This window comes from Lygodium microphyllum, chromosome 21 (assembly GCF_053477565.2).
Source record: "Lygodium microphyllum isolate KBCC chromosome 21, Lygodium_microphyllum_v1.1.10, whole genome shotgun sequence".
Taxonomy (NCBI): domain Eukaryota; kingdom Viridiplantae; phylum Streptophyta; class Polypodiopsida; order Schizaeales; family Lygodiaceae; genus Lygodium; species Lygodium microphyllum.
Genome location: NC_141155.1, coordinates 8,658,461 through 8,679,588, shown reverse-complemented (window position 1 = coordinate 8,679,588; position 21,128 = coordinate 8,658,461). Strand labels below are relative to the sequence as shown.

The following is a 21,128-nucleotide window of genomic DNA, read 5'->3' as shown; positions in this document are numbered from 1 at the left end:
CAACCGCGACCAAGTAGTTGCATATTGTGCGGAATGAAAAGTAAACCCTGAAGAAGAAGGGTGGAGCCAAGACCAGAGATCTTGCTTAAGTACGTGAAGAGCCAAGGCATTCCACACCCGACTTTCCGGAGCATCCATTACCGAGTGCCCTGAAGTGGACCGAGAAGAGTCAACACACATATTGAAATCCCCCATCAAAAAACCCCTTCTGCCAAGTGACATGGAGCTCTGCAAAGTCTTCCAAAGATCCCGTCGGGATGTGGGGTCATTCGGAGCATAGAGGCCCAACAACCATAAAATCTCTCCTTCAAATAAAACTTCGATTACCACAAAGCGGCCCTGTACATCATTTTTAATAAGAACAGGCTGGTATTTCTCATGGACAATCATAAGCACGCTCGAATAGTGCATAGCATGTGTCCCTGCATAAAACAAGCAAAACCCATGGCAATCCACAACTTTTCCTGCTTCACCGTGACTCTTGTGCTCAACTGCACACAAGACGTTCCACTGGTTCTCATGCAAGACAGTCCACATGACATGTTGCTTATGACGAGAGCAAATGCCTTGCACATTCCACGTGGCTATCTTCATATATCTTCAAAAAAAGAGAATCAGAAACGAGGCACCTGTTGCCTCGATTTCATCTTTTCCGCGAGAGCGTCCAGGACACCTTCATCCAGAAAATCAACTAACACTGCAAAAGAATTCTGGCGGCCCACTTTAGAGATAGATGGAATATCCACTACCTTAGGAGTGGAACGGGGATAACAACGATCCCAGGATGTAATCACATTACCTCTAGTATCAAATGCCAGCTTAGCAGGTGGGCCCTTTGGACCATCTGTATAGACTTTCCTTGTAGACTGATTACAGGGAGCAGAAGGAGCCATAGTACGCGCAGCATGTTGTGAAGGGAACATTTCTTTCCTGCGCATATACGTGCGCACGGAATCCTGTGAAACATTAGGCCCAAAATCCGCCAGGCCTGCATCCAACTTTTTACCTTTTTTGGAACATGCCTCGAGCCAATCATTGCTACGGGAATCCAAACCCAAGACCTGTTGTTTATCTTTATCCACAACATTAGGTGGCGGGGGGGCCTGTTGTTTACCTTTATCCACAACATTAGGTGGCGGGGGGGCCTCCTGTGCCGGGGCATCAAGCACCATATCATCCTTAGGCAACACAACATGCGCATCATCTGAAGACGGTTGTCTCTCTGGGCATTCGGCCATAAAATGCCCCAATTTACCACATGAAAAGCAGTGTCTTGCAAAGTTGCCACATTTCAAGCGAAAATGCAAAGGAAGCATGCTAGAGCAATTGAGGCGAAGCCACGCAGGCCTTTTCCTGGCCATGTCCCATAACATGCATAAACGGTTCATAGCCCTTAGGCTTGGGGGAACCATCACCGTCCCCACAACTACCATCGCATCCTTTAACAATGGCCAATAGACCGCCGGATAATTTTCCACTTCAACCCACACCAGGCATTCTCGTTGAAGCAGGCGCTGAAAGTCTGCCATAGGGCGCCATGGCACAGCATGGACCAAGCGGCGATCAAAGAATAATGGCAACTTGGATAGGAGCTCAGCCCGATGTGTCTCTGATTTCAGCAGCACCTCATAAAAGCCGCGGGGTCTAAGAAAGATCTCCTCAACACACTCCCCTTGTAATAAATGGTGCAGCCACTGGTGAATATGGGAAAGCATTGGGATCTTGCTAGTGAAGAAGAGTATAACTGCACGGTCATAAAACACCGAAAAAGACCGCAAGACTGATTTCGGGTCCACCGTGGCTTCCAGCACTTCATCAATTCCCGAGTCAGAAAAAGCTTCATAATTATGCTGGACATAATCGCCAAGCAGAGTATTGGCAAATTCCAACAAATGCTCCCAGTCAATCTCCTGCGAATCCACAGGATCAGAGGCAACCTACGCATAGGAACGTTCTTGAGGGCCCATTGTCTCGTCGGAAGTATGCTTGGAGCGTTTGCCCGCAGGCGACAGGTCAGAACCAGAAGACATCTCCTCCGTGCACGGAACCATATCCTCCGGCTCCTCTGTATCAGAATCAAGACCAAGGGCTGCCACCGTCTGGTCGATAAAAGCCATATCCAGGCGAGCCATACTACTGTCCTCTCTCTCTGTGAGGGCGCACAGCCAAGGGCAACGTCGCAGGTCCGCGGGGCAAGTCAGCCAGGTCACAGGTCAGCCGACGTCATAGGTCAGCCGACGTCTCAAGTCCGCAGGGCAGGTCCACAAGGCAGGTCAGTCAACGTCACAGGTTCAGCAGGGCGGATCAGACGAGGGGCCAGGCGGGCGCACCAACACAGGGAATCGCGGGGCAGGTCATCATGCAGACACAAGGACCGCCGGACAGGGAAAACGGCACAATCGTGCGCGTGGAGGCTCGCAGATGGTCAGATCGACGTCGGGCAAGGTTCAGATGGGGCGCGAACCAAGGCGGACGAGCGCTAACGGGCGCGGACCAGGGCAGACAAAAAATATGCGAACCAGGGCGGACGGGTCCGAACGGGCGCGGACGGGTCCGAACGGGCGCGGACGGGTCAAGCGACGGAGGCAACGGGCCAGACGAGCAACGAGAGGACGTGCGACGAGCGCAGAAACGACGGGCCAGCAGTAGGGTTCAGAGCTCGCTCCCCGCCATCTCTCTCTCTCTCTCTCTCTCTCTCTCTCTCTCTCTCTCTCTCTCTCTCTCTCTCTCTCTCTCTCTCTCTCTCTCTCTCTCTCTCTCTCTCTCTCTCTCTCTCTCTCTCTCTCGTGCATTAAATAATTTCACTTCTTTGAGATTTTGTACTGAGTGTTGCATATATCAAATCTGCATGTGTGATAGAATACTTAGACTTTTCTGCTTTAAGTCAATTTTGTTTACCAATCACCTGGTAAAGCCAAATTTCCAAAAGGTCCTCGATATGCCGGAGTAGAAGCTCGGGCAGCTGCTTCATTAAAGCATCTAATTTAAAAAGCAGCAGGATATATATATCAGCTGATAAGCTGCTGGTACGTTCAACTATCATCATCGAGATCATTAGACAACTGAGTGTGAGCATCCGAACATCACGTTTCACGTATCAATTGTTTTTTTGTAATATGTTTGGCTAAAGTTGCCTTACTGCTGCAAATGTGATTCCCAAAACCTCGCTCTCCAGTCCATTGCAGACACATCATCTTTATCGTCTCCAATTCCCAGAAGCCGCCTCTCAGATGCAGAAAGGATGCCCCCACACCTGTCCTTTTTCTGCGGCCATAGAGTCTCAACTTTATGTTTCCAAACATCATTCCACCATGGTAAAGGAGCGTTTTGTGCCATTTCAGAATACGAGCGTTTCAAGCTACCATTCTCTTTCTGCGCTTTGTCTTCTATCGGCATTTCACCTCTGCAGAATAAAACGGCACCATTGCATCGCGTAAAACAAAACGGGGAGAAATCGAGTGCGATCAAGCAATCATTAAGAAAACACTCGCCTCAAATTGCGGTCTGCTTCTGCTTGAAGAAGCTCTAGAGAAATGGGAGACAGTGCTGTGGCAACGGATTGTAGCACGTCCGACGGTAAATTCAGGATAACCCTGCGCTTTTCTGCGTCTGCTGAAAGAAAGGCTGCCATTAAACCAAGGGTCAGACTGCTTGCATGGAGAAAGAAGCAGCAGCAGCTAACCTTGTTCGACCAAGGAGACAATTGCTTGCATGGATAGCTCGAATAAAGACACCATCGGAGCTGCTGTGCAGAGCTGCTAGAAGTTAGGAGAGCGTAGAGATGCAATTCATATCAACGTCTTTGCGGCTTTTGTAGCCGTTGAGAGAGAGGGGGTGTGTGTGTGGAACGAAGAGGGCGTGGTCTGTGTGTGCCCGTATTACGGAGTAAAAGGTAGTGTGCGGAGTGCGAGGGAAGTGAAGCTTCACTTCCTTATCGCACTATGGGTAATGCTATCACAAAAACATCACATGCTTTACTCTCCTTTATTCACAACCCCTCTATCTCTCATCCCATTTACACTTCTCCCTTCTGTATTCACACTCACTCAATTATTAAAAATAGTTTAAAACCAATGTAACACAAAATGTCAGACATAGAAACAATCTCTTCCATGCACCATACTTACAAACATTTCTCTCGACATCAATGTAAGTAATCATATGTTTGCACACGCGATAATTAGAAACAATAACGTAATATTGAAAACGAAATCACAAAGGCCAAGTGTAAGGTACGCAAGTGTTTTTAAGCACCATAGGCAAATGGCCGATGCCAACAAAAAAAGACAATGTCTCGAAGATGTCCAATAGAAACAAAGCTTTTTGAGTAATCATTAACAAAATCTTCCTCATTGAGAAAAACATGAGAAGGCGAAGCCGGGAATGATTCCATAGTTTCCATTGGTAATCGCATGGGCAATGCAACAGTCTTACCACCTACATTGGAATAAAAATCACAATATAAGTACATGGAACAACAACGTTACACTAAAGCGGGTCATAATTGAGACAAAGACCAAGCACCATAAAAAGAATTTCTATAAGAGACCTAGTCAAAATGAAGCCACAAAGGCCAAGCATAAGGCACCGATGTGTTTCCAAGTACCATAGGCAAATGGCCGATGCCAACAAAAAAAGACAATGTCTCGAATACGCCTAATGGAAAGAAATCTTCCTTTTCTTCGAGGAATCATTAACAAAATCCTCCTCCTTGAGCAAAATATGTGAAGGTGAAGCAGGGAATGATCCCACACTTTCCATTGGTAATCGCATGGACGATGTAACGGTCCTACCTCTCTCTTTACCACCTGCATTAGAACCAAAATTACATATAAGTACATGAAACAACTAACAAAGATCATTCCATCCCAACAATAATAATACCTGGTCGAACATTTGTGAACCACTCAGTAGGTACTGACAAACGTTGATGCAGCGTCACAAAACAACCCAAATCTTTGAATCCATACTTGAACCAATGCCTCGGTATCCTATCAGTATGAGAGTGTTGAAATCTCTTCTTATGGTCAACCTCGTACATATGCACACGAAAACATTGCGTATATTCACAATGTACAACTTCAATAAAAACTGGGAGCTTAATATCGATATTAACATCATCATATAAACGCTCGATGACCCTTGTAAGTATTATTCTTATAATATCATCAGGAGCTATAGTGAGTAATGTGCACTGTAGCTCCTTTTGATAGTCAAAAGTTGGGTAATAGTACCACTCTAGGGTAGGCATCTACAAAAGTTAAATGAATAGTGAAATATGAAAATTTATACTTCCAAGAGAGTATATGCCAACCAAACAGGGCATAGAGAGCAATTCACACATATGCAAAACCAACGTCCCTGCATGGTCATCAATAACTGTATCTCCACAAAGAAAGTAACAGAGAGTAATTCACATATATGCAAAACCAATATCCCTACATGGTCGTGAATAACTACATCTCCGCAAAGAAAGTAATGCGCATTACTACACCTTTTGGAGAACATCCTTGTATACAATGTTTGTGGTGATATCCCCATCCTCTTCACCCAATAGCACTTTCACACCATGCGAAGATTTTACCCTTGAAAATGTAACATACAGCTGAGCATGTATAAATACTCGTGCCTTTAGATAAAGCCCAACAATGAACAAAGTCTGCCCTTGTGACTTGTTGATTCTCATAGTGAATGCCAACTGGATGGGAAATTGTCTCCGCTTCATAGTAAATGGTAATTGTGTAGCATTCGAAACAAAAGTAATACGGGGAATAAAAACTCATTCGCCCACATTTGCCCCTGTTATTATCTGAGCATCTATCACTTTTCTATTGAAAGCTCTACATATCAATTGTGTACCATTACACATACCCCTTCCTGGATTTAGGTTTCTAAGAAGAATAATAGGTGCATTTATCTTCAACAGCAATAAATGAGGAGAAAATCCACCTCCAAGGTCCAATGTATTTAAATACTCAATAGAGTACAAAAATGAGTCGTCGGTCTCTGTAATTGAATCTGCACTATAATACTGTCTGACCTCCCCTAGCATTAGTTGCAATGCACGATCATTCAAAGTAGCCACCTCTGTATTCCGCAAGGCAAGTATAGCCCACTCACTAAGATACGACGTGTAGTCACCCACATTGGACACGTCATTGTAGACACTATCAATCAGTGTTTTGATAGAGTGCCCTTTTAATATCATGCTAGGTGGGACACACAACTTATCACAACTTTCGGTAACACCCACTCCATCCCCTATTCCTTAAATCCAACAGATGAACCCATTGTCCACCACACTACCAGCTGTCAACTCTCACATATTGCCAGATAGCCTTAGCACCCTTATGTAACGCCACAAATTAGAGTAACACAATGTAGCATTAACAATATCCTCACGTGTTCCCTTTACCACAACCGACAAGTCCGGTCTAAAATCCCCCCTAAACAAAACAACTTTTCCACCAAACGACTTATCACAGCTCATAACATCTCTTAGAGTTCTATCAACTGCTTCAAAGGTTTATTGATGGGTCATAGGAGCCTCATCTCACAAAATAAGGCTTGTTTGTCTCAATAACCGGACAATGTCACTTTGAATAGGAATATTGCAAGTGGATCGATTATTTAATTCTATTGGGATTTTAAACCGCGAGTGAGTTGTACGACCACCTCGCAAAAGCAAGGTAGCAATGCCATATGATGCTGTTGCTAACGCTATACGACCACCATTGCACACCTTCATAAGTAAACATTTGTACAGGAAAGTCTTCCCAGACCCACCAGGACCATCCAAAGAGAATACATCCCCAGTATCTGTATCAACAGCATCCATGACTACACAAAAGGCAATTCTTTGTCCTTCATTCAACATTCCCTCCATGGATTCAGAAATTCTATGTTGTTCTGATATGTTGTATGCATATTCATCTTGCAAAAGAGGGTTAGCATGCAGTTGGAATTTTGGTTGATGAGGTTTATGCAATCCATCAAAATCACAGAGTCTTCGTCCTACATGACATAAAAGGTCTTGCAGATGTAACAAAGCCATGTTAGATGCCTCATGTTGCAGAACACCAAGAGAGGCGTGCACGTGCTATAGCTGCAATCTATACATGATATCCTCTAGCATTGGTACCAAAAATCTTTCCCATAGATGGCCAGGCCGAGCTGGCTCACAAAAGACCAAAATTGCAACAAATAAAGTTCGGAGTTGAGCATTAGTTTGCACAGAGGCAGCTTCTTCTAAGCACACAATATATTCATCATCGCTCTCCAACATGCCCCTTGCAATGCAAGCATCCCTAAAAGTATCACAGAGCACACTATCAACAGTACGCAAATCTTCAAAAGAAGTACATCCCCAACACTCTGTTAAAAGCATTCGTAAATAGTAGAGCTCACCACAGGTAGGCGCCACAAAATACATCCGACCACATGTATTCCCACGCTTCCTTCTAGTCCGCATCTTATGTCGTGCATTCCACACACAATACACTGGAAAGTCCTGATAGCGAATAGTCCTAGCCTTTGGATGAATGCGGTTTCACACAAACCATTCAGTAAGAGTAGTTTTCTAGAGGTCTTCATTCCGCACAACATCTGGTATACTATTTGTATCCCGAAACACCACATAGTTCTCACCAGGCAAGTGTACCTACAAACATTGTATATCAGGCTTTTCATCGTGCAATGCATAATCATAGATCCGCCAACACACCTCAGAGGCAGAAACATATCGTGTATCCAAATAACTCTGTATCTCATCCACCTCGTGAGCATTGCCACCATTCCGGACTGAATCAATCCCAACAGAAAATTTGATGGTTGCACGATCATGCCCCTTGTACACATACTTATACAAATACTTAACAACCGCAATTATCGAGCACACCTCCACATTTATGTGTGCATTGTATTTCTTACTCAAGAATGGATTATATGGAACAATCCATCGATTATCAATAACATTACCATTTATGATCACAGAGTTTCCATCATCTCGTCTTCGATAAATGGGATAGCTAAAACTATCAACCGTTGTCATGCCCACTAATTTTCGCGGGTAATCTTTAGTACATCTACCCTTGTCCATACAGGGACTCTTGGGGTTCAATCCTCCGCAAGGCCCATGAATGTTGCACTTTGAAATTGTCTCAAATAAGGCTGGAAACTTAACTCTATTGGGTAACTCAGCACAAACCAGTCTATCGTAGTGACATGCTTCAGAAGGTTTGAAAGACGGCTCTAAAATTAGCAAAGTATGAGAATGTGGTAGCCCCCTCTTTTGGAATTCAATCATTGTAACATAACCTGCAACCTTTCCAAAGAGATCCTTCTGCAACAATGTATACATTAAATCAGCATGCTTTTTATGAAACATGCGAGCAGTCAAATCCGGACGGTCATAAGCACTTTGCCCAAGCAATAAAGCATTAGTTATCTCCAACCACTTTGGATTGCATGTCATTGTTATAAAAAGGTCAGGTTTTCCCTTACATCGCACTATAGCCATGGCATCCTGATATAATTGATACACGTGCCTTGGTCCACATGTGAATGACGACGGTAAAACTATCCTCTTGCCAACAGAGGCACCAACAATCGGCATTGTTCCATTATCGTTTGCCCCCACCATGTCTACCAAGCCTTTGTAGGCCTCCGATCGTAACACTGATTGATTCTGGCGACACCAAGTTAACCTGCACTGCTCTATACTACAATAAGCATCAACAATAAATTGCTGCAATAGTCGACCACCGCGCAATATGCACACCTCTGTATCTTCGCGCACTTGAAGACGAAATGCATAAAACTGCATCTGGGTAGCACAATTTTTATTGGACAATTCATATATGTTAACATGAACACTAACATTACTGTAGGGAACCTTTACATGCCAACCATCATCCCCCATAGGAAAAAGGAGGACATATAGCATTGGCATATATGCCCTATGCAAGTTTGAAATAGCAACACATCGACCACCCCGAGTGTAAACATGAATATCCCGACGATCAAGAGTACCCTCGTCACCCTGCCCTAGCATGATAGTTGCAACCTCAATTGCTGTAGGAGCAGAGTATTGTTTACTGGTTCTTTGAATACCAAAAATACTCATCCTTAGTTCCTGTACGGGATTATTTTGCAATTGCAAACCCACTGACCTGAAAACACGTGCATATATGTTGTGTCGATGCATCATACATTGAAGCTCCCCTAGCAAGTTTGGTAATAAATCATGCATAAACCCTAGCCTATTAAGCAACTCATGCTCGGTATCATAAACATACAGTTGTGCAAATCTTGGCCTTTCTTGACGCTGCACATCAGGAAGCAAAGTACCTATACGGTGATAAACAGAGCCATGCACTCTAAAGGTGTAACCATTCCCGATAACAGCAACATTAGCTGTCGTATGCTCGTATGTTGTTTTTAAATACCATGCAACAAATCAAGCAATGGCTGTGGTAGATGTTGCAATGGTGGCAACATTACTTTTCCATTTCGACAACAGTGTCTTCAAAACAAAATCGACCCTTGAACCCGAGTCTCGCATCTTCACAACTTAGCTCAACACCTTTCACACATCACACAAAGACTCCCCATGGAATGCATATCCGGCTCTTGAAATAGTAGTATTGACATTGCTGGGTAAACATCCGTTGCAGGCAAAGCATTTAAAATGGAGCACAACCCACCACCTTGGGGATCAAAAACAGCAATATTATGAACACGTGACTCATTAGCCATGGAATTTTCCACATTGTGGTGATTTCCAAAATCTAAACCAATATGCTGTTCAACTGGCTCATTATCCCCATTTACAAATTTAACACGGTGAGACATACTCTCACAAACCACTCCACTAAGATTTCCCCCATGTTGACACTTAGACATTGAAACATTATTAACATGTGACTCGAAAGTCACATGATTAAGACCATTGCAACCACCCACTAATGGCAAAGCGTTCATCAAATCCACACCAAACTGTCGCAGGGCTTGAAATCCCCTAATGGTTCTATCCAGTGATGGCAAAACATTAGCCACATCTATACCAAATTGGCCTAGTTCTCGATGACCACTTAGAATCTCCTCATGGAATGTCAAGTTTTCAATGTCTCTTTGAATGGATCTACCACGATCTAAAATCCCTTTCCGAGCCCTGATTCTAGCAACCCGTCGTCGCTCATACCTTGTGGAAGAAAGCATGTCCCTACGAACACGCAACACATAGTCTCTGCTAGTTGCTCGATGCGAATACCCCATATTGATCAATTGGCCACAAAACCTATTATCAACGTATAGACACATTTAATATTTAAATATCTAAATATTAAGATTAAATACCATGACACAAAACCACTACAACCCAATCAATGTATTTGTCTACAAAGACGTTGCGCCCATCCATTAGAGAGAGAGAGAGAGAGCCTGGTTGCTGCCCATTAGAGAGAGAGAGAGAGAGCCTTGGTAATAAACACATGCACAATTAATCTATTTCAATCAATTAACAAAAGAAAGAAAGTAAACATGCAACCGCAGAAATGACTATTAATACACTTTATCAAAGGCATGGTTTGATTTCTAAACTAAATGTATTACGTACATTCGATATACACAATATATCAAATCTACATATACCAACCATCATTGGACTATCAAATCTGCTCCATGTAAATATCAAGAAAGAGACATCACGTCATACACACTCAATATATTTTTCTCAAATACGCTTTGTTATATCAAAAGTGTCACACATCTTAGCACTTTCCACGTAGGCTTTACAAAAAAGAAGCAAATATTATCATAAAAAGTGCTAGCCCATGCACTTTAAAATACACAAGACAATCTGAACCTATGAGTTCCAACCTAAGGAATTCTTGCATTATACAAAGAGATCCTTCCGCAACACATACACATAGTCTCCTTAGATGCGACCGTTCATCTGACGGCTCAATTGTTGCAACAAAGCATTAAACCTATTAACATTCATTTGAAACTGCAAGAACAGCAACCGACAACCCCTCTGGCAGATCACATGTTCATGGTCATCTCCAAGCCCCCAAACCGAAGCCCACATATCATTCACCAGCAGATTCATTAATCTGCTTGTCTCATAAATAATTGCTGAAAGTGCCCTTACTTCACCACCCAGGTCAGTCGACACTTGCTGGAGAATACCCTGTGTATGCTTTGTCTTGCACACAACACCATGCAGACCTTTACCTTGTTCATGTAACTCCATTAAGTACATGGCAAGCACACTATCAACACGCCACTACAAGATATAGGCCTTATACCGACATTTAAAATGACGAAAATACAAACAACAAAATTTGCCCCCGTCGTCGCAAAAAGCATCGTTATTAACAACGCCATAGAAACGTGGGTATTGGCATCGCTATTGGCGTCACTATCAGTGTTGTATTTGCGACCCCAATAGCGACGCCAATAGCCGCGCTAATACCAACGTTTTGCGACGCGCATAGCGACGGCAATAGCGACGTAAGCAGTAAAATTTGCGACGCTAATAGCGATGGTAACAGGGATTAAAAAATTTTTGTGGTGGGGCAGCATAGCATTGTGTGCTTTATGAGAGCCATATAAAATAGTTTCTGCACTACTGTGTACAAAGCGCTTGCAAACAAAAAGAATGTATACTGAAATCATAAAACTAATACATGAAATAAATACATGATCGCATAAAAAGCGATTGGTACAATCATGACAGGATATCACTAATACATAGAAAATGTCTACATAGATCAAGCGACTCAAAAATAAAGGTGTGTGAGATCCAGGGATCCAAGGGCGAGCTACAAATCCTCGTCCCCCGAAAGCTCGTCCTGCCACAAAGGAGCATCGAATGGACTCTGCAGAAAAACAAACAACACATCAATCCACCATACAATAATGCATTCAAATATCTCATGGTAATTACGGACAAGAAAGATGAGTGACTTACAGGGCCGCCACGTCTATACAATCGGTCGATTAATGCATTGAGACCGTGCCTCTCTGCATATCGAGTCTCGAGGCTGATCGGATCGCGATTTATAATGGACTGCTGCAAAGAAAACAAGATGCTAACTGTTAGAAACATGATTGTCAGTACAAAGAATATTTCAAAAAAACAAACAAGCAAAACAAAAGAAAAACTTACAAAGTCCTCCAAATATATCATGTGGCCGCCCCTCCCAAGATGATGGACTACTCCGCCCTCGAGTCGTGTCCTCGCCGCCTCGCGCTGCTGACTCCAACATCCTGGAGAATCTATAGCCTCCTCCCTCAGTCGGCGCCAGTCGTCTGCATCTAACCACTCAGGCTTTGCAGCCCCACTCTTGATTGCCTTACGTGCGTTGGATCATCTATGTGACATGTATGCACACATGCAATCCATCATCCAGTCCGTAGAGAATCTATCTACTGCGGCGGCTGGCATCGAAAATTCCTCGTGCAAGGATGCTACTATGTAGTCCTTGCTCCCCTCTCGTATGTTCTTCCAATGATCCAAGACGTTGTGCCGAAAAACTTATTGGCACAACTCTCTCATGCGAGCCATCACCCTCCTCCCCTCATCATTCATGATGATGGCTCCTCACCTACTATCGACCAGATATCCATAACCCCTAGGAGTCTACCTAAGATGGGTCCTCTCCCATCTGTGTCCAAGCTCTTGGGCATATCCAGGAGACCCCTCTACATCCGGTGTACCGACGGGGGTAATCTGTCTCGGAGTGGCACCCAAAGGGATGCCACCTGCTGACGGCTGTGCAAAAGTCAGAGTAACTAGAGTAGACGTCCCCACAGGTGTGACAAATCCTGGAGGTGATACAGCTCCAGCTGAATGACGAGATGGAGACACCACATCCATGTCTCCACAGCAGCATCCCCCTGATCTCGATGCACTCCCTCCCTCTGGCCCAAGTCGTGAGCGTCGACATCGTTTGCTCGAAGCCGAAGCATCCAATCGCGCTGAAGCAGATCTAGCAGAGCGCCCTGACGAAGAACGAGACAGCTCCTGGTCTGCCATCTCTCTGAATCTCACGAGCTGGTCTGGAGACATGCGTGCGAAGATGTCCTGCAACTCCTCATCGCTCATCCCTCGACTCATCCTGAAAATATCACTTGCACAGATAAAAAATGATGTTAGAATAATCAATTTAAATCATACAAAGCACAGTAATATAAATCATTTTAAACTCACTTAAAATGCATATCTTATGTACCTTTATAAGAGATTGGTCAACGAATTGAGTAAGTGGATGCTCCAAGTATGAAGTATCCTATGGTTCCATGTTAGTCTCTTGACACAACTCCGCATACACTGGAAGGTCGATAGACATGTCACCACAAAAGAATGAGTCCGCCTCGTTCTCAAAAAATTCTTGGACTTCTGTATTTCCATCATTGTTAGCCGATGCTGGCTCCAAGCTTTCGACGTCCTCCACCCCTTGCAATATCGACCCCTCTATTTGCATATTATCTTCATCTATGCTCGGAACATCGCTTTGATCATATACTCTCGTACTTCGGGGAGTTAAAGGTATAACATACCACCATCGAGGTTGTTGGGGGTTTGGATAGAAGATTACCTGTTCACAAACACATACAAGAGAGTTCAAACCATTGTGACATAAACCATGTCGTAATACAATTAGCAAACAAATGACTCCATGCACCTATTCACAATGGGCCAACAACACAAAGGTGTCGTGCAAATCCGTCCATTTTTTTTCGGAATCTATTTCAAGAAATCCAGATGGACCTCGACGAACTGTTGCTCCAGCTCCTCCAAGTACCACTTTAAACCACTGCACATCGAATAGTATCATGGAGAAGTTACGGTAATCCACCATAATAATACTTTGTAAGTTCCCAAAATACTCCATCTCATCCACAACCGTGTTTGGATCCGTTGCTCGTCGCCGGCTCTCTTGCTCGAACCTTGCCATGACACCACAGTCCATTGTGGAGCGCATTTTGTCAATACGCTCCACGCGAAAATGCCGTCCGCATGACCATGCTGCACTATATATTTTGTGCTATACATTGAAATACTCAAATTAGATGTCGCATATAAAATTTAGATACAACAGATTCTAAACCCCTCATCACCTTTGGACTACATCCCCTCGAGAATTCCCACTCCTCCATTGAGACCTCTGTCCCTTCGCAAGATGCTGCGGTCAAGGCTCCATGCAACCATCACGTTGACATAAACCGCGGCATCTCCTCCATGCCTTAAGGATATCGAATCGGTCGATGACGCATACTATGTTGGAATTCAGCTCACGCTTCCTCTCGATCTTGCCTTGAAATCTGGTACTTGGCGAGCCACGTCTCCATGGAGGCATGGTGCAACATACAAAAGCGATTCACCTTCTCTTCCATTGAGGCATCCATTATTTTTTCTACCCCATTTCCAACCACCACATCTCCAGTCAGTCTATCATCGTCCTTCAGCGACCATAGCATTTTATTGTTTGGTTCCACCATTGGTAGCCATTGTGAAATATGCACTAACGCCTCTGACACCAACCAACCTTCGGCCATGCTATCTTCTGGCCGAGCTCGTTGTTGCACAAAGCCTTTCAGGGTTTTCATGAAGCGCTCCAAGAAGAACATCCATCGTGTATGGACAGGTCAAGCAATCTCCACTTCGTCCACAAGATGCACAAGAAGGTGGATTTGTATCGTGAGCATGCTAGTGGGCAGGTATTTCTCAAAGAGACAGACCGTCTCCACTGCTCCCCGCCTCGCGGATTCAATAGAGGACGTCTTAATCTCTTTTTGTGAGATCCATTGCACCAAAGTCGATAAGTTGTAAATGGCCCCGCGAATTTCTGGAGTAAGGCATCCTGTGATCGCGATCGGTAGTACAAACTGCCACAAATGAGAAAGCATTATGAATAATGGCCACATTCCAAATAGCAAAATGCTCACGCTAATTACAATCCATTCGTAGCACAAACCTGACATATCTTATGCCAATCATGGGATTTTAGCCCCAACAATTGGTCGTCTTTAGAAAATGCGGACATGAGAGAATGCATCATACTCGTCGAAGTGCGGATAGACTTGATTACTTGCTTCACAATGTGCTCTTCTTTAGTGGACAAAACCCAAGGGGCGCGAGGAAGCTACACGCGACCATCAGCACTCGACTGCGGCCAAAGCGCCTCCATCTTACCTACCTCCTTCAAATCCATTCGTGCCCCTATAGTGTCTCTCTTTCGTGTGATGTGGTCCCATAGCAAGCTACCCACATTCTTGAAAATATGCACGGGATCCAACAAGTGGTTGACCTGTAAAAGTGGGTCCAATATGGCAACTCGTAGAAAACTGAGAACCGCCGTATTCCATTTGGATGTGATTTCGCGTGGACCATTTTCAGCTCGTACCAGCTTGCGGCGTTCATATGTGTTGGAGATCGTCCAAGGAAACCTTCCTTGAGTTCATGATCCTCCGACAAGAAAGCAGCGTGTCCTTGATATACCATCTTCTTCATGGTTCGTGACCTTCGGGAGTCTAACTGTGGCCCGCACAATGGACATGCATGATAACTTGAGGTAACCAGACCTGTTCCAACACCACAACCTAGTGAATACTTGATTGAATGAGATAAAATATAGATATTACCAGCGAGAACGGAGGCCTGCTCACCTGAGCACTCTCCCAATCCCGGAAAGTCATGCATCATCCACATGAGAATGGCTCGAATATTGGCTAACCGCCGACCATTGTGCCTGCTCATATCTTGCACAGTGACCCCCTCCTCCCACAAAATCAATGAAGCCTATGTGCAAGGTACCTGAATAACTGGGTCACACTCATATCGCTCCACCCGTATTTTGCTTGCACACTTAAGAGTGCAAGCAGTGTCTTCAACCGAGATACTCGGCACCCATCATATAATGGTATGGATGGTTCCTCTCTAAGCGGATCAGAAGTCTCAACATCCATGGGAATCAATGCATCGATCATTGCCTCCATCTCAGGCTCCAAGATTGTAGGTAGGTCTGGAAGGTTGTCTATCTCCTCTGGCATTGATGATATAGATTGGCCTTGCGAGTGGTCGATTGGCTCCTGCACTCCATCCATCGCACACCCACGAACTCTTCTAATTGGCCGTAAAGGGTGCACTTCCCCTTGGGACGAGACATCACCTCCCTGGATAGAAAATTTGCCAGCAAGACCCAATCTTATTATATATGGTATTCAATTAGCTTGCGAGTACAATGCATGATTGATATTAACTTCAAATTACCATTTGCTAAAAATCTGCAATCGCCTGATCAATGATCTCATATTGAAACTCGCCAAATCGTCGTACGTGTTCTATAGACAATCAGCATTTTCATCTAATTGCCAACTTGCATTGAGAGCAAGGACATGGGACACGCTGATTAAGATACGCCTTGCAATCTTGAACAACAAGACCTTCTTCATTTCCATCTTGTCTACGTTACAACAAACAATTTAATGACTTGTAATACAATTTGGGAAAATGAGGCTCAAATGGATAGCTTTATGGAGATATATGTCAAGTTGCAAGTTGACCATAAGCTCTTGCTTGAGAGGTTTTAGCCTCTGCAAGATGTTGAGAAGCAAATTTTGAAAAACATTGAGGTTGATATTGATGCATCAATGGTGTTGAAATCTAAACTTCAAGATATAAGAAATGCTTTACTGACTGATGTAAAAAATGCATGGGACATAGTAGTTGAGAGATTTATTGATGTTATATCTCGGCCATATACCATGCTCAAGGATTTGTTTGTCCCGGTAGATAATTATTCATTATTGTAGAAAAAAAAAGAGCATTGGTTCATAAGGTTCATGAGTTGAAGACTAAATGTTTGGACTTGACTAAAAGATTGGATAATGCCTTAGATGTTAAAAGGAAAAGTGATGAATATGTTACTTCATCATTGCAACAAAAAGATTGGTAACAAGGATGCTATGATTAATGAAGTTCTTCACGAGGTGAATATAGAGTTGAAGGGGATGGAACACGATTCTTCTTCGGGATTTAGTGGGGATCAGTCAAGTATTGAGGTGTCTTTTTGTATGGCCATTATACCTTATATGCCTAGCTACGGTCTCTAGGTTACGTACTTTGAGTATCTTAGAGGGGCTCTACTAGGATTACTTATACAACTGCACTAGAGGGCTTTGAATATAAGTAATCCTAGTCAACAAAATTTATGAGCATCATTGAGGATCTCTTAGTCTAATAATAAATCAGTCTCAACAAAAAGCATCTTAGTAATGTGGTTTTTTTGTCCTAGGTCCATGTATAAAAATTAATGCCATCTATGAAATTTATCAACTTTTATTGTAATGATTGGAAGACATCAAATGCAACAATGTAATACAAGGTTACGATATCAAAGACAATATCAAATAGTAAAAATGTTTGTGCCTGTATGGGGGGGTGTGTGTGTGTACCATAGTTATAAAATTTGTTCCAATCAATTATACTCATAGTCATAACATTTGAAGAAAATATCCTATGCTCAATTTAAGGGATTCTTCTTCTATGGTAATACTTTTGGGTTCATTTTGATGAAGTACCATAATGACCATTAGCTAGGGGATCATTTTCTTTTAGTCCTTCCATTGACTAGTTGGCATGATTACTAATTTGTTATGCCTATAAAGTTAATACAAAAACAAGGAATTATGCATATCACAATTAGATCCCCTACTTGGACATTATGAAGGATATGATCAATTTTAAGCCATCTTAAAGAGTCACCAATGTACGTGGCCCATGGTAAAGTACATTGCATACCATTATCGATAAGTCTATTATCGTGCATCTTAAATCTCCTAATTAGACTTTATAAAGTGTATGATCAATTTTTAGCCCTCTTAAGGAGTCGATGTAATTGTACCCATAAAAAATGCAAAGTGCATACCATTACCATAATCATGGATATGTTATCGTTCCAATATATACACACACAGGTGGACTACATCTTGAGTAGACAAAAGCTATCCATTTGAGTAGACATACATCTCCATAAAGCTATCCATTTGAGTATACATCTCTTTCTCTTTCTCTCCCTCTCTCATTCCTCCCCCTCTCTCTCCCTCTCCCTCTCTTTCTCTCTCATTTCCTCTCCCTCTCACAATATATCCTAACACTCTCCAAAAGCAAAAGGGAGAGGGAGAGAGAGAATGCACTCTCCCTCCCTCTCTCATTTCCTCCCTCTCCCTCTCCCTCTCCCTCTCCCTCTCTTTCTCTTTCTCTTTCTCTTTCTCTCACTCTCTCTCTCTCTCACTCTCTCTCTTTCTCTCCCTCTCTCTTTCTCTCCCTCTCTTTCTCTCTCATTTCCTCTCCTAAACAAGCAAAAGAGAAAGTGATTTAAACATTAAACAAACAAAAGAAGGAGAGAGGGAGACTCGCCGATGAGATATGGCGACTGTGGGGCAGCTCCTCTTCGCAATGAAGGCTCCTCTTCTCCTTCGCGAACAACGGCGGTGGCGGCGGCAAGTCTTCTTCCTCTCCTTCTCTCATGACGGTCGCTCTCTCCCTCGCTCTCACTCTCAAAACACAAAACACAAAAACGTGAAATAAAGTCGCGCTCGGTTTCGGCCTGTTTTTTTTTCGTGTGGAGCGTCGCTAAAAGCGACGCAAATAGCAACGCCGCTACCCGTCGTCGCTACTTGCCGTCGCTATGAGCTTAAATCCTTGTAGTGCGCGTACATAAACTCGTCTGCATTTCCATCAACTCATTCATCTTGGCCTCAAGTTTTTTAAAGTCCGAAGCACCAAAAGTAGCCCTTGTGTTTCTTCAAATCTTTGTAGCTCTTGTACATTTAGCAACATGCATCTCTTGTCCCCTTGCCACCTCTTTCATTTTTCGCACATTCATTCTATTAGAGCCCATACGTTGGCTGCAATGAAACATATAAATATCATCTCCAAAAATATAAATAGTAGCACTTTGATGCAATCACAATTAACAAAACTATCTTCCATACCCATGCGAATAGCTCCAAGTTGGCAAGCGTCGAAGAGATGATGTCGTTGCCATTTTGTTTAATTCAACTGAATCCACTACATTCAATGGAGTCGAAAGCACTACGTTGGGAATATCTCCGATGGCTTCGCTTTGTTCCATGACTACATAAGAGTTGCACAACAAATAAATCTCAAAGCTATTTGCACACCAGACGTCAAGACATAAGTGATAGACACGTTCACAACCACAAAACCTAAATGTATGAAACAATATATGTACACTATGCAAGAGTGCTATCATGTACACATGGCACTCACCAAGTACCAGCCATGCATTGTCTAAAGGCCCTGCGAATGGATCTTCATTCAGTGTAGCAAGCAATTCCTCGGCGTCTTACTCACTCTCGCTCGTTTCTGGCCTATAGGCTTGTAGGTCCATTTTCCGGCCATTTAGTCAGGGTTTAGGGTTTCCTTGTATGTTTCCTTGTTTGCTTCTGATCGATCAGGTCTTGTGGTTCAGCGGCTCGCATCCTAGTCCTTGGGTCCCTCAACTGTCTACTACCAACTGCTAAGCGGCTGTGTACTACAATTTCTCTTATCACGTGTGCCAGAATCAAGTTCTGAATGCCCGAAGGGTTTCGACAAGTTGCGCTAATGTGTGTTTGCCAAGTCGGGTCAAATTTTTGACAGATTTGACAAAAAGTTGCATTCGGACCAACGGGTCTGAATTGCAGGGTCCGAGTGGGCCACTCGGACGGGCCGAATGGCACAGGGTCAAGGGCCGAATCTCCAGATCTGACTAGGACGATTTTTATTCGGACGGGCCGAATGGCAGGTTCAGATAGGATAATTCGGACGGGTTGGCCGAGGGCCGAATCCCGGGTATGGCCGAGTTCTAAATTTGGGACTCGGACGGGCCGAATGGCACAGGGCTGAATGTGCCACGTGGTCAAAAAGTTCTGGATCGGACGATCCGAGTAGGGTTACTCGGATGGGTTGTCTCAGACACGGGCTGAGTGCCGACTACGGTTCCGGGCCGAGTGGCCGAATGGCAAGGGGCCGAGGGCCGATTCTGGGACTCGGCCCAGAAGCAACCACTTGGACGGGCCGAACGCGGCGCGACGGAGACAGCGCGATGTCGTTTTCGATCGATTCCTGGGATTTACACAATCATGCCAAGCACAACCCTCTAGATCCTATCTAGGGGGATTGAGGAAGGGATTCATATACCTGAATGGGTCGGTGAGTGCGTCGGTGATGCGATTGAATCACACGGCCTGGGGCTCTCTAGCTCTCTCTCTCTCTCTCTCTCTCACTGAAATGGCACAAATGAGCTCCCTTTTTGGCCTCCTGGCTCTTATATGCCTTCCCAGCTGTGGTGTTGATGCCCCCAATCACTCTCTTGTCGATCTTAGGCCTTATTAGCAAGCATTTTGTGCATTTTTCACGATTTTTTTTCCTGTTTTTGCCCTGTTTTGAAACAGTGAACCTATCCTTTTCCGGTTCGATTTCCTACTCTAACCTACGCTAAATGCAACAAAATTTGAAGGCAAAAAACTGAAATATATCCTCCATTCTTTCCAATCATCAAACAATCCAAATATCCCAAAATACTTACTTGTTCCGAAGATTAAAAGCACCCACCTTCCTACCTATCTCAAGCTCCGTTTCGGGGATGAATACCCTACTTCGATGCTCGATGTGAGGTGCGCAAGTGCTCAAGCTTGAATCCGTTGGTCTCGGCAACGGAACCAAAATGTGGGAGCTTTCGCTCAACCGCCAAGACCCACGGACCGCTTATTGTTTCAAGCGTTCCAAGCGAGCTCTAATGGCTATCTCTCACCTAGCCGACGCGCCGTCGATCATATGAGTGTTGTGAGCTTACCTTGATGCCCGATCGAGTACCCTTCTCTCTCTTGCACTCCGGTAGCTCCACGATTCTTGATGCTAGCTTAAGCATCCTCAAGCCTCCTCCATCTCCAAGCTCCATCCTCCATAGCCGTGCGCGCAAGAGAAGAGAGGAGAAGAGAAGGGAAGAAGAGAAGAGGAGATGGTGAAGAGCTTCACCCTCTTGATCCCTCACTCTCACACACACTCACTCCCTCACACTCACCCACTCCCTCTCTCAAGAGTACAGACAAGC

At 44.0% G+C, this 21,128-nt stretch overlaps 1 protein-coding gene across 2 annotated transcripts in view; it reads right to left on the bottom strand.

The window, feature by feature from the left end:
- Positions 1–3,931, bottom strand: part of LOC148017722 (RNI-like superfamily protein) — a 195,190-nt gene extending 191,259 nt beyond the window's left edge. The window contains exons 1-4 of one of the 2 annotated variants that reach the window (XM_087662246.1): positions 3,683–3,931; positions 3,492–3,624; positions 3,140–3,403; positions 2,906–2,979 (exon numbers count right to left, since the gene is read on the bottom strand). In XM_087662246.1, coding sequence (XP_087518372.1) covers positions 2,906–2,979; positions 3,140–3,403; positions 3,492–3,624; positions 3,683–3,737 — 526 coding nt within the window. In that variant the 5' untranslated portion in view covers positions 3,738–3,931. The remainder of the gene's footprint in view (positions 1–2,905; positions 2,980–3,139; positions 3,404–3,491; positions 3,625–3,682) is intronic. The other variant, XM_087662247.1, reaches the window with a different exon arrangement.
- Positions 3,932–21,128: the final 17,197 nt, after the last annotated feature.